This window comes from Ostrea edulis, chromosome 4, assembly GCF_947568905.1.
Source record: "Ostrea edulis chromosome 4, xbOstEdul1.1, whole genome shotgun sequence".
NCBI classification, from domain to species: Eukaryota; Metazoa; Mollusca; class Bivalvia; order Ostreida; family Ostreidae; genus Ostrea; species Ostrea edulis.
The window spans coordinates 64,287,251-64,300,560 of record NC_079167.1 but is presented as its reverse complement, the minus strand read 5'-3'; the positions used below and the strand labels follow the sequence as shown (position 1 = coordinate 64,300,560).

The window sequence follows — 13,310 nt, the reverse complement described above, 5'->3', positions numbered from 1 at the left end:
CGTGTGTAGAAGAGGACATCTTCTCAAATTCCACTGTAAAGTATGTTAGTCAAATAGCATACGGGAAAAAAAAACCCAACCCATTATTGTTGATACAAAACATGTTTGTCAGATAAAACCTGGGAGGGGAAATTATTATTGTTGATACAAAGCATGCAAGTCGGGTTTAAAACCGATAATTACAAGCATAGGATTTTCATAAATGGTAGAGCGGACCGAAAACCCTTAATTAGCGAAGATGGATAAAACCTGTGAAGGGTAATATGATGGGGTCTGTTAAAGGCACTGCATGGTTTTTTCGTGAACAATGGGCATAATGACAAAAGTCCATCATCGTGTTTACCATAAAGGAATTCTAAAACTAAAAAATTGGTGGATGAATTCTCGGAATTTTGACGTTTGTCTATAAATCTAAATGTCGATATGAAGTTCTTGGCTTTGTATATCAACTCGATTAAAATTACATGTATCTCTCAAATTTGACAATTATGTAAAAACCATGTGAAAAACATAATGCTCGAGTGCTTGGTCTACTTCCATGTTTATTGAATATAGATACGAAATGATAATATATCCCTCCTATAAATACATCAAATCATAAGAACATTAAGATTTTTGAACACCTTTATGATATATTACTTTCCTCCCACACCTTCTAAATCACCTTTCGCTGTACCTCGGTCATCATTATACTGAATCGGATGGTCTGTTGAATGTTCTTGTTTCTAATGATGAATTATGAATAACACAGATGGTGTGATGATGGACAAACCAATAGCGCCGCGCCACAAATCTTTACTGTACATCAATTTCATTAAGAGATACCATCTTTGTGATTCGCAATGAGGTACGTGTCTATAAGTTCGTATAATTTCAAAAACAGATATACTTTTTGTTGAAGTGTATTGATTTCAATTTTTAATTTGAATATCTCTAAGGAGAAATGTGCACATGAAAAGAAATCAATTTTAATTATACGAATTTTTTAACGTCATATAGTAATTCCCATACACACTTTGATGTCTGTCGGCAATCACGGCTTTCCACATAAAATCGATCTCTTTATCCCTCGCTGGCATCACCAGATACTTGCACTTCCGTTTACTTTCTCTGTAACATTTGAGTCCCTCTGGGTGCATAAAGGTTAAATTTCCACCAAAATTTTCGTGCACCACATTCTTCACACGACTTGGAAGCAACCCAAACAGGTAGAAATCGTCCACCCAGAAGAACGGAGCAGTAAAAACTGCCTGATAGAGAGCAGGAATCAGGTCTGTGGAAATAAAAACCACAAAACCACTGCAGTATGTATGCGGATATGTGTCCCGGGCTTTGTAAAACCTATCACTCACATACCACTTACTTGAAGATTTCCGAATTATTGGCATTGAATTCGAATTAATTTTATTGCAGAAGATGAACCGTTTACGTGTTTTCAAAAACGAAAAATCTTCAAAAAACTTGAAAAAATTAATGAAGGAATCATCATCTATTTTGATGACTATTTCTGCATTCATGCAATTTTCTGTGATCCATCTGTACCCCATCACGCCCTTGTTGGTTAGGTTCCTGTAGGAGTCCACGAAGTCACCTTGTATGATATCGCGATGACGTAGACTTTCGTTAGTCAACTGTTCCTGAACAGTCTTATTGTCTATCGTGCCAACCAGAAATATCACTTGCAGATTCTCTGGACTGTAGTGGGAAATATTGAGCCAAGTCCGTCTCATCTCTTTCCTTCTCCAGAAATTTCGTACAGAAGTGTGAACCATTACTAACGCGGATATTTTTTCATACTTTCGACACATATTTCTGTTGTTGATGAGATAAGGTGCATACATGCCCACTGGGTACACAGTTTTAGTTTTTATTACCCTGCCTGCAGGGACGGTGGTCTCAAAATCGAACAAATGATTGCGTTCCTGCAATACAATCTCACCCCCTCCCTCCTCCACATATATATGTGTTTTTTCATTATCTATTGTTAGATACATTAACGTAAAAGTCACTAAACACGACAGGAAGACAAATCTAAAGTACGATTGGTTTCTCTTCATCTCTTCCTCAGGACGTCCTCTGGGAAACACACATGGGTCTTTTAAACGTGTTCCTGTTTCTCGGTATTCCTGGGCAATGTAAACGCTCCGTCAATATCACAGGGAGTTTCAAAAGGCCTTTTAGAAATCGACACGACACCTTTCATGGATCAATTTCACTCGCTGAAAATCAATGTAAATACATTTTTACAAGATGAGATTGACTAGATGTACGATAACTACACGCAACAATAATTCCTGCTCTGAAAGCGTCTTCAAACTTTCAGATTATATGTTCGATCGACACGGGATCCACCTAAATAAATACATGTATTTGGAAAATTTAGTTAAGCTTCCGCTTTTAAATGCTTGACTACGCTCAGTATTCCTAAAAGGCATTTTACACATTAAAACAACAAACAAAGGAATATATATAATTGATGACTACATATAGTATTTGTATATATACTTATCTACCTGTACATCTTTCGTTAAGTTTTCATCTATATTTCATTTTGGAATGAATGTAGTGCCAAGTCTTGCACGACAAGCAAAGAAGAAATCAATACTAGTGCAAGGTCCTATATACAAATTCTGTATTGTTAACACGGTGAATTGGCTGTTAGTGAAATACTATCGACCAATTGGGCAAATGGAGAATATAAGTTTCACACAACACTTTTATAATTAGTTTCACTTGATTGCACTTGGAAGTTGGGGTTGCATATACATGCATTTAAGCTGTAGTAGCCATGCGCGTATATAACTTGCCGTATACAATTGCTACAGCTAACGAAACTTGCTACAAAGAACTTCTTTCAGTACAAAATATAAAAAAAATAAGCTAAACATGTATATGAAAAATTAGTGCTTACAAAGTATTTGTTTACAGAGCTTTCCCGTATGGAGACACTTAGTAATCACTGAGCTTTTTTCGCACGTTGATTAAAACATTGCTCCTGGTACACCATGTTGGATCCTCTTCACTTTAAACATGTCCTGGTTTGAAAAATAAAACACATAAAAATATAAAAATTGAAACCCTTTAAAAGGTAATAGAAATTTTTTGTAGCGAGTGTCTTTAAGAGTAACAGTGGTTTTTTTTTTAAATTGTAGCGAGTGTTTTAACAGTAACATAGTTTTCTTTTGTAGCGAGTGCTTTAACAGTAACATAGCTTTCTTTTTGTAGCGAGTGTTTTAACAGTAATATAGTTTTCTTTTTGTAGCGAGTGTTTTTAACAGTAACACAGTTTTCTTTTTGTAGCGAGTGTTTTTAACAGTAACATAGTTTTCTTTTTGTAGCGAGTGTCTTTAACAGTAACACAGTTTTCTTTTTGTAGCGAGTGTTTTTAACAGTAACATAGTTTTCTTTTTGTAGCGAGTGTCTTTAACAGTAACACAGTTTTCTTTTTGCAGCGAGTGTTTTTAACAGTAACATAGTTTTCTTTTTGTAGCGAGTGTTTTTAACAGTAACAGTTTTCTTTTTGTAGCGAGTGTTTTAATAGTAACATAGTTTTCTTTTTGTAGCGAGTGTCTTTAACAGTAACACAGTTTTCTTTTTGTAGCGAGTGTCTTTAACAGTAACACAGTTTTCTTTTTGTAGCGAGTGTCTTTAACAGTAACATAGCTTTCTTTCTGTAGCGAGTGTCTTTAACAGTAACACAGTTTTCTTTTTGTAGCGAGTGTCTTTAACAGTAACATAGTTTTCTTTTTGTAGCGAGTGTTTTAACAGTAACATAGTTTTCTTTTTGTAACGAGTGTCTTTAACAGTAACAGTTTTCTTTTTGTAGCGAGTGTCTTTAACAGTAACATAGTTTTCTTTTTGTAGCGAGTGTTTTTAACAGAAACAGAGGGTTTTTTAAAACAAGAGGCCCATGGGCCACATCGCTCACCTGAGTCACCTTGGCCCATATCTGAAGACTTTTCATATATATTTGCATGTAAAACCTTGGTCCCTATTATGGCCCAAACTACCCTTTGCAAACTTGAATCTTCACTATGTCAGAAAGCTTTCATGTAAATGTCAACTTCTTTGGCCCAATGGTTCTTGAGAAGAAGATTTTTAAAGCTTTTTCCTATATTTGTATGTAAAACTTTGACCCCCCCCCCACTTGTGGCCCCATCCTACCCCCCAGAGGCCATGATTTGAACAAAGTTGAATCTGCACTATGTCAGAAAGTTTTCTTGTAAATATCAGTTTTTCTGACTCAGTGGTTATTGAGAAAAAGATTTTAACTATATATTTGTATGTAAAACTTTGATCCCCCTTGTGGCCCCATCCTATCCCAGGGGGCCATGATTTGAACAAACTTGAATCTGCACTATGTCAGAAAGTTTTCATGTAAAAATCAGCTTTTCTGGCTCAGTGGTTCTTGAGAAGAAGATTTTTCCTATATATTTGTATGTAAAACTTTGATCCCCTATTGTGGCCCCATCCAACCCCCGGGGCCCATGATTTGAACAAACTTGAATCTGCACTATGTCAGGAAGCTTTTATGTAAATCTCAGCTTTTCTGGCTTAGTGGTTCTTGAGAAGAAGATTTTTTTAAAAAAGTTTTTCCCTGTATATTTGTATGTAAAACTTTGATCCCCCCTTGGGGCCCCATCCTATCCCCGGGGGCCATGATTTGAACAAACTTGAATCTGCACTATGTCAGAAAGTTTTCATGTAAAAATCAGCTTTTCTGGCTCAGTGTTTCTTGAGAAGAAGATTTTTCCTATATATTTGTATGTAAAACTTTGATCCCCTATGTGGCCCCATCCAACCCCCGGGGCCCATGATTTGAACAAACTTGAATCTGCATTATGTCAGGAAGCTTTCATGTAAATCTCAGCTTTTCTGGCTTAGTGGTTCTTGAGAAGAAGAATTTTAAAGTTTTTCCCTATATATTTGTGTGCAAAACTTTGATCCCCCCTTGGGCCCCCATCCTTTCCCCAGAGGCCATGATTTGAACAAACTTGAATCTGCACTATGTCAGAAAGTTTTCATGTAAAAATCAAAAAATCAGCTTTTCTGACTCAGTGGTTCTTGAGAAGAAGATTTTTAAAGATTTTTCCTATATATTTGTATGTAAAACTTTGATCCCCGATTGTGGCCCCATCCAACCCCCGGGGCCCATGATTTGAACAAACTTGAATCTGCAATATGTCAGGAAGCTTTCATGTAAATAACAGCTTTTCTGGCTTAGTGGTTCTTGAGAAGAAGATTTTTAAAGTTTTTCCCTATATATTTGTGTGTAAAACTTTGATCCCCCTTGGGGCCCCATCTTATCCCCGGGGGCCATGATTTGAACAAACTTGAATCTGCACTATGTCAGAAAGTTTTCATGTAAAAATCAGCTTTTCTGGCTCAGTGGTTCTTGAGAAGAAGATTTTTAAAGATTTTTCCTATATATTTGTATGTAAAACTTTGATCCCCTATTGTGGCCCCATCCAACCCCCGGGGCCCATGATTTGAACAAACTTGAATCTGCATTATGTCAGGAAGCTTTCATGTAAATCTCAGCTTTTCTGGCTTAGTGGTTCTTAAGAAGAAGATTTTTAAAGTTTTTCCCTATATATTTGTATGTAAAACTTTGATCCCCCCTTGGGGCCCCATCCTACCACCGGGGGCCATGATTTGAACAAACTTGAATCTGCAATATGTCAGGAAGCTTTCGGGTAAATTTCAGCTCTTCTGGCCCAGTGGTTCTTGAGAAGAAGATTTTTAAATGACCCCACCCTATTTTTGCATTTTTGTGATTATCTCCCCTTTGAAAGGTTCATGGCCCTTCATTTGAACAAACTTGAATCCCCTACACCTAAGGATGCTTTTTGGCGAGTTTGGTTGAAATTGGCTCGGTGGTTCATGAGAAGAAGATGAAAATGTGAAAAGTTTACAGACAGACGGACGCCGGACAAAATGTGATCAGAAAAGCTCACTTGAGTCTTCGGCTCAGGTGAGCTAAAATGATATACTAGTTAGCATAATGGAACATATACAATGTCCCGTTCAGTACTTATAAATTGGGTTATAGCTTTTGATAGAATCGCTATTATGTAAAAGTTCCTTCCATTGTGTAGATCACGTCATTTTATTGTTTTAAAACTATCTTTACCAAGCAAGGATAGGGCTACAATGTGCTAATGTTTCACAAAGAAATTTTAAAAAGAGCATTAAGAACATATTGCAGTTTTAAAACTTCCTTAGGGTTCATCAGAGCATGACATTCAAACTGGGACAAATGCTTCTCATGAACAGCTCGTATTGTAATCCGAGATTCCTCTGACTCTTAAAGCTGACATGAATTAATAAATATAGTATAATTCTATATGTCCGCCATATTTCTTTGCTAATCCGCCATATTAGTTGGATATTCTATTGTTATATGTATCAGGGTTCGCATGGTATATAAGGGGACGAGTTTTGCTACGCTTCATTTCACATCAGTGTCTTCGATTTACCTGTGCGGGTAGCTTCGACAGGTAACACGTACATCTCCGATACTAATTTATAGGACATCAAGAAGAAATGAAATCACGTTTTGAAACACCATGCAGTGCTCAAAATTACAATAAACATATCGTACAGTAGTAAATCATTCTAAAAGCTTTGGATAAATAAATATAGAATGCCTTTTCTTTACGTGAATGTGCGTACATTTGCAATAAATATGTCAAAACTATACAAAAACGCGGAGAAATATTTCATCTATTATCTAGATCTATTGATGAAACGGAATAAGCAAAGGGTATAAAATCTATACCATTCACACTTACTTCAAGCAAAATGCAAATACATAAATGCTACTGTACGTATAAAGAAGACATGGTCATGTACGCTCGTCATGAAAAAGCATCGAATGCGGATGACTATTTACCTGGGTCTACTCGTAATATCTGTAAAGGACCGAGGATGTACAAATGTACGTGTACACTTGTCGAAAATACTCAAAGTAGTAGTAAAACTCCCTTTATTAGCATAATCCATGAAACAAAACGATACACTCCATTTGTATTCCAACAGTAAACAACATTGTCCATTGTACAGACTGCGACACACTTAGCCCGTGCCGATCAGCTATCTTCAATCAGGGGAAGTATCAGAGTAGAATAGTTACCCTGTATTGTGCATGAATCCTTATACTGTATGATTTACTTGTCAGAGTATTGCAGATTTATAAATCAGGATACCATTTAGGCACATAAATCCTTTGTGCAAAGATAATTTGCATATACAACACTGCATGAGTGTATGGAGAGAGAGAGAGAGAGAGAGAGAGAGAGAGATTCAAACGATGATCTTGTAATAATCGCGCTCTTATTAAGACAAATGATATCGTTAATTCAATATAAGAGAACAGTAACTCAATATTGCTCTCATTAATTGATAATACAGATTTATTTGATTCATTTAAAGCACGCAATAATTAAAAATTAAACATATCTTTAAATAATGTTATTTTCAATTACTTCATTTTATGCTAATTCGGCGCTCAATAGATCTTATATATCTATGCCATTTTGCTTTATTACATTCTGCGTTGAACTCGACGCAAATTGTAGTAATGCAAAATGTAATAATTGAGAGTTTATCATATGCGTAGTTATCAAGCACATAGAATTGTTTTTTTATTTAAACATATTTTATTGAGAAGCTCAACAGGATTGGGCAACAGGCATAGCCTATGTAGGCCCTCTCCCAAATACAAAGGTCAAGTACAAAGTACTTAGAATCAAGGGGAGGGGACAAGAGTGTCTGTCCCCCACTTTTGATAACAATATCCAATTTTTTTTCTAATGTTTTCCGCCACACTCAACAATTTTTCAGTTATCTGGTGGCACCCAGTTTTTGTTGGTGGAAGAGAGAAACCAGATACAATGTACCTGGGAAGAGACCACCGACCTTCCGAAAGTAAACTGGGAAACTTTCTCACCAACCGGCGCGAGCGGGTTTCGAACCCGCGCCGACAGAAGTGAGAGGCCGTTATTTTGTAATGCAAGTAAAAAATATATTGGGTGACAACCCAACCCCCAACCCCCCCAAACTTGACCCCAGCTTGAAAGTTCTGATATAATAGTAGAAGACACACACCACCACCAATTAAGAAAATGAAGATATTATGAGGCACTCATAGTAGAGGACTCTAACCACCCCATCCCACCCCCAACGATGGAAGAAAATGAAGTGTAGGGGGAAATTATTGAGGCAGTCAAAGTAAAAGACTCTTTTAACCCTTCACCCCCACTTTAGGACTTTGAACATCGGATAAAATATCTTGGTTTGTTTGGGTTTTTTGTTTTATTTTATTGCTGTTTTCGTTCATCTTTTTTAATTATTATTTTGAATGGCAAGAAATTTTGAAGAATCCAATTTTCCATTTTTTTCATCCTGTTGTACCCCCCCCCCCCCCCCCCCCCCATGAAAAATGACGATACATGTCTGGTTATTACATGTACATTTTACTTTTCAACACATACATGCATACTAATTGTATGGTGTAGAATTGCACCCTTTACCAAGTTTTCCTTCATTTACAGTGTAAGGAATGGTAAACCAAAATCACAAAACATAATGCATAAAGGCCAAGATAGTTTTAAGCGTAGGAACTTCATTCACGAATACATAAATACATGTATTCAGAAAAATCGCATGCATGCATTGCAGGACTATAGCATGTGTGTTTTAACGTTTCTGTAACATGCCATAATGATTATTTTCATTTCGTAGATCTGGCGCAATGGATATATTCTGAAAATAGACATACCGCTGTACGTCGAAATTTCATATCCAAATGTATTCGATAAGATGTTAGTATTCATAAATCAGTAAAATTCGTGTTGAGGTTTTATTTGATATGATACAGTGTCAATCTACTGTAATGCATTAGTAGGATATGCAAAAGGCAAGAGTATAAACATTTTCTAGTATCGATATCTATATGATCACGAAAAAACATCATATAATTTGTATCCGGATTCATATGCCGATTTAGATATCAATAAAAACAAAGCTGCATAGTTTGGGGGAGGGGGTTCTAATGAGTCTGATGAAATTAAAAGAAGGAACCCCACATCTGCATTCAAACTAGATGTACTTCAAAATGAATTCTTTTCTGCTCTGACTGAAAGCATGATTCTAAATTCGGGAACGAATCTTGCATACAAAATAATTAATAGGGGAACACATAAATTCGAGCTCCTTTGGAATTTAATGAAATGCAAATATGCTCCTTTCTTTCAACACGAATTGATATGTTGTTTCAGGCACGTATACAGGGGGTTGGGGTGGGCAGGGAGGCTGGGCTGGTCTGCTCTCCCCACTTTTTTGACAATTTACTTTTTCCCGTTATTCTAACATACAAAGTCAGTATTTTCTACATGCAGTTTAAACTGGTATATATATATTTTTTGAATTTGTAATGAATTCAATTATAAGCATCAACTCCTGTAAGTTTTTAATATATTGTCAATAACAAATTTTTAAATAGCTGGAATTTTTTAATGCTTGTAAGCTTACCATTATATCAGTGATCAATTTTCTTTCCTTCTGTGAAATGATATTGTACATCGGAGTAGGACAGTCTCTCTCTCTCTCTCTCTCTCTCTCTCTCCTGTTCAATCAATGAATATGGACATACAGAGACCGTAAATAATTATGTGGTTCCTAATGAAACAATAAAACTATATTTTCGTTTATACATTTCCTTTTATATGTGTCTTTGTGTAATCAACTGTTTATTATGGATTGCAAATGTAATACCCGCATTTTTAAACAGATGTATATTTTCGATCATTATTCCCTTATTTGTATATCCAAATTTGTATATGATCATCGATAAATTTTGAATTGAGCACGCAATATATCCAACCAGATGCTCAATGTATATGATTAGATTCCCGGTTTCTATCAACTGCAAAACCTCGACCAGACAAGCATTCAATGCAGGAAAATTTTTCGACTCTGACATCTCCCCTGATTGAAGACACCCTATTTGGCACGGGTGAAGTGTGTCGCAGTCTGTATAATGGAATGACAACGTGTTGTAAAGTTCTAACGAGATACAAATGGAGTTTATCATTTTGTTTTGTGGATTTATCAGAATAAAGAGAATCTAATATTTTCGGTAAGTGCACATCTCCGATACCTGTTGAATAGACGTCCGTATTTGATACGGTGTTTTTTGTGGCGAATATGCCATGTGCATTACATATTATGCATATGGCATGGACCTGTATTTTGCAAGAATTGATATAAATAATATATTTTATGCTCTTTGCTTATTCCATTCTATCAGTATGTAATTGGCAAATGATTTCTTCACATTTATTTCATAAGAAACTGCAAATACTTGCTTGCACTTGCAAGTATGCAAGAAAAACTTTTTTGTGCATTTTTTTTCTAAATTATCTAATCTTTCGGAATGTTGTATTGGTATACAATAAATATTTTGTAATTTTGAGCAAAGCATAATGTTTTAAAATGTGATTTTATTTGTTTCGCATTTCCCTATATATTACTATCGGAGATGTGCACTGGTCGAGTCCACCTAGAAAAATCACTCAGGTGTGACAATCACATTTGGGGTATATACGGGTAGAGTAAATTAGGCTACCTGAGAGAAATATGGCGGATAAGATGAAAAAGGTGTACGTATTTATTAATTCATGTCAGCTTTAACCCCGCTTTTATTTTGTGACTTCTGCGGGGGAGAGTCAGAGCGGACTCCATATTGAAAAGTGGGAATTCAGCGACACCAGAGTCAGAGCGGACTCCATATTGAAAAGTGGGAATTCAGCGACACCAGCTGGTGTCAAATATAAAAGCGGGGGTAAGAGTCAGAGGAATCTCGGATTACTCAAGACATATTGTAACGCTAACATGCTCGTGTAATGTATATTGGGCGTATTGGCTGTATACACTCAAGGGAGAAAAGTATTTCTGCACTGCTAAGTTTCACTATATATTCATTGTACAATTTTCATATTCTAAAAATTTTACCAAAATTTTATAATTAATGTTATCATTATGAAAATTTCAGAAAATATGCAGAATTCATTCAAGATTCATAAGATATGTTACTTTTGGTGTTATTTTCTATATTTTTTGTGCGATTCATGAATTACAGGATATACTTTTTTAAAGATAATTAATAGAAACGCGTAATATTAAGTTGAAATAAATTTCTTACAACATGATTATCCTAGTGGGTGTCAAAAACTGTAACACATATAGAAAAAAACAACCAATAACTGATTTGAATCTAGGCAATTGTGCGTGATTTGTGATTTTTTTTTCATGGTGATAGCTGCAGCAGAAATATTTTTATCAGTGCTTTAAAAAATTGAATCATTCAATGAAATATATAGTGAAAATTAGCAGTGCGGAAATGCCTTTGACCCTTCAACAGTCAGTGTTCAGTATAGTTTCAAGTGGACAGTTTCTGCCCAATGTCAGCAACAAACATTTACATAAATTCATTAAAAGTTAGGATCTAAGGGTCAGGCTCAAATCTAAACCAAAATACACTTTGAATAAAACATATTAATATTTATATAACAAGACTACAGCGTATAAACAAATTTTACTGTTCCAACCAGAACCCTTGTGTCGATGTAGGAAAGTTCATAACTACAATTGTACATCTCAAAAGCTTCACTTACCTTGGAGATCAATCTTATATGCGTTTCACGTTTATGTACCACTTGCATTTTTTTTTAATTAAAAGTCTGCTTTCAAATTTTACACTTAAATAGTTTCAATGTATCAACATCCTCAAAGCGATAGCTAGCGGTGACAAGAGTAATTTAATCGGTACACCGTCGAATGGGTACACCATCACGTGGTTCTTTTGGTTTTTTAAAAATTTTATTTGCATGAATGTAAAGTACGGTGGTATATTTAGGACATGCAAATATATTTTTACTTCTTATTTTGGGAAATATTAACTCGTTCGCACGAAATATTATCTCGTTCGCACGACATAATATCTCGTTCGCACGACTTATTATCTCGTACGAACGACATAATTTCCTTATTTGTTTTAAAACTTTTATTTTGTGTACTCATTTTTAAATACCAATCAGGACTGTATAGTTCTTTATTAAGATGAAATTCCACTGTGTAATCATGAAAACCCAAACTTAAAATGATGATAAAGAGGGTTTTAATTCATTCAACAGCTATAGCAACATTCAACTTTCTATAATTGTGTGTAGAATTAAATATTTACATATGTTTTGCAGTATAGGTGCTATATGATTTCTGGATGACTGATACCTTTTTTTATGTTATCATGTATCATTGGTTTAAAGTCTTCAGTACCCAATGCCTCTACCAATACGTAGAAAGTCCTAACTTAGGGAATTTTACATTGCCCGGGGGGGGGGGGGGGGGGGGGGGACGAATAATTTCATATTCAAACAAGGTTAAGTTTAACCATGAGTGAGGGTGCAAAAACCCAAACGAGACTCATTCTAAATTAGTTACCAAGGTGTATATTCCTGTTTTGTTGGCTTCCAAAATACATGTATGAAATACAGAAAATATGTTGTTTTGTGTGAAATAATCTTATAAGGGACATAAATTATAAGCAATCAATTGGTCAATCATGATGTTCACCACGAAAGTGCAAGTGAATTCATGCGCATCTTTTATGCAGAGAATGAATAATTTTAAGGATATTTCAAGTTGCTTACGGCCATCTGTATCGTGCCACACCTGTTGTGACAAGGGGCCTCGGTTTTTCCAGTCTTATCCGAAGGACTGCCCCATTTAGTCGCCTCTTACGACAAGCAAGGGGTGCTGAGGACCTACTCTAATCCGGTTATCCACGGGGTACGGCATTTCTAAAGGACAAGCACATGTCAAATGATTATATCGATAATTTATAGAATATATAAGTATCGATTTTCATGGGGGCCAATTTTCATGAGTCTTTGAGTTATAACAAACATTGTTGATTCTACTGTGTATATTAATTGATATACATGTATACAATTACACATGACGTATTGGTGATTGGTTATCTTCACATTTTAACGGGGCCTCCGTGGCCGAGTATTTAGAGCATCGTGTTCGAAATCACACGGCCTCTCACCTCTGTCGAACCCCGCTCGCGCCGGTAAGTGAGAAAGTTTCCCAGTTTACTTTCGGAAGGTCGGTGGTCTCTTCCCAGGTATATTGTATCTGGGTTCTCTCTTCCCCAATAAAAACTGGGCGCCACCAGATAACTGAAAAATTGTTGAGTGTGGTGGAAACATCAATCAATCACATTCAACATGAAAGAGAGGGAA

At 35.8% G+C, this 13,310-nt stretch overlaps 1 protein-coding gene across 4 annotated transcripts in view; it reads right to left on the bottom strand.

The window, feature by feature from the left end:
• Positions 1–606: 606 nt before the first annotated feature.
• Positions 607–13,310, bottom strand: part of LOC125672190 (beta-1,3-galactosyltransferase 5-like) — a 17,279-nt gene continuing 4,575 nt past the window's right edge. The window contains exons 1-3 of one of the 4 annotated variants that reach the window (XM_048908338.2): positions 11,679–11,887; positions 2,912–3,035; positions 607–2,219 (exon numbers count right to left, since the gene is read on the bottom strand). In XM_048908338.2, the coding sequence (XP_048764295.2) occupies positions 969–2,057 (1,089 nt within the window). In that variant the 5' untranslated portion in view covers positions 2,058–2,219; positions 2,912–3,035; positions 11,679–11,887 and the 3' untranslated portion in view covers positions 607–968. Of the gene's footprint in view, positions 2,220–2,513; positions 2,835–2,911; positions 3,036–11,678; positions 11,888–13,310 lie in introns of those variants that run through there. The other 3 variants (XM_048908340.2, XM_048908346.2, XM_048908345.2) reach the window with 3 other exon arrangements.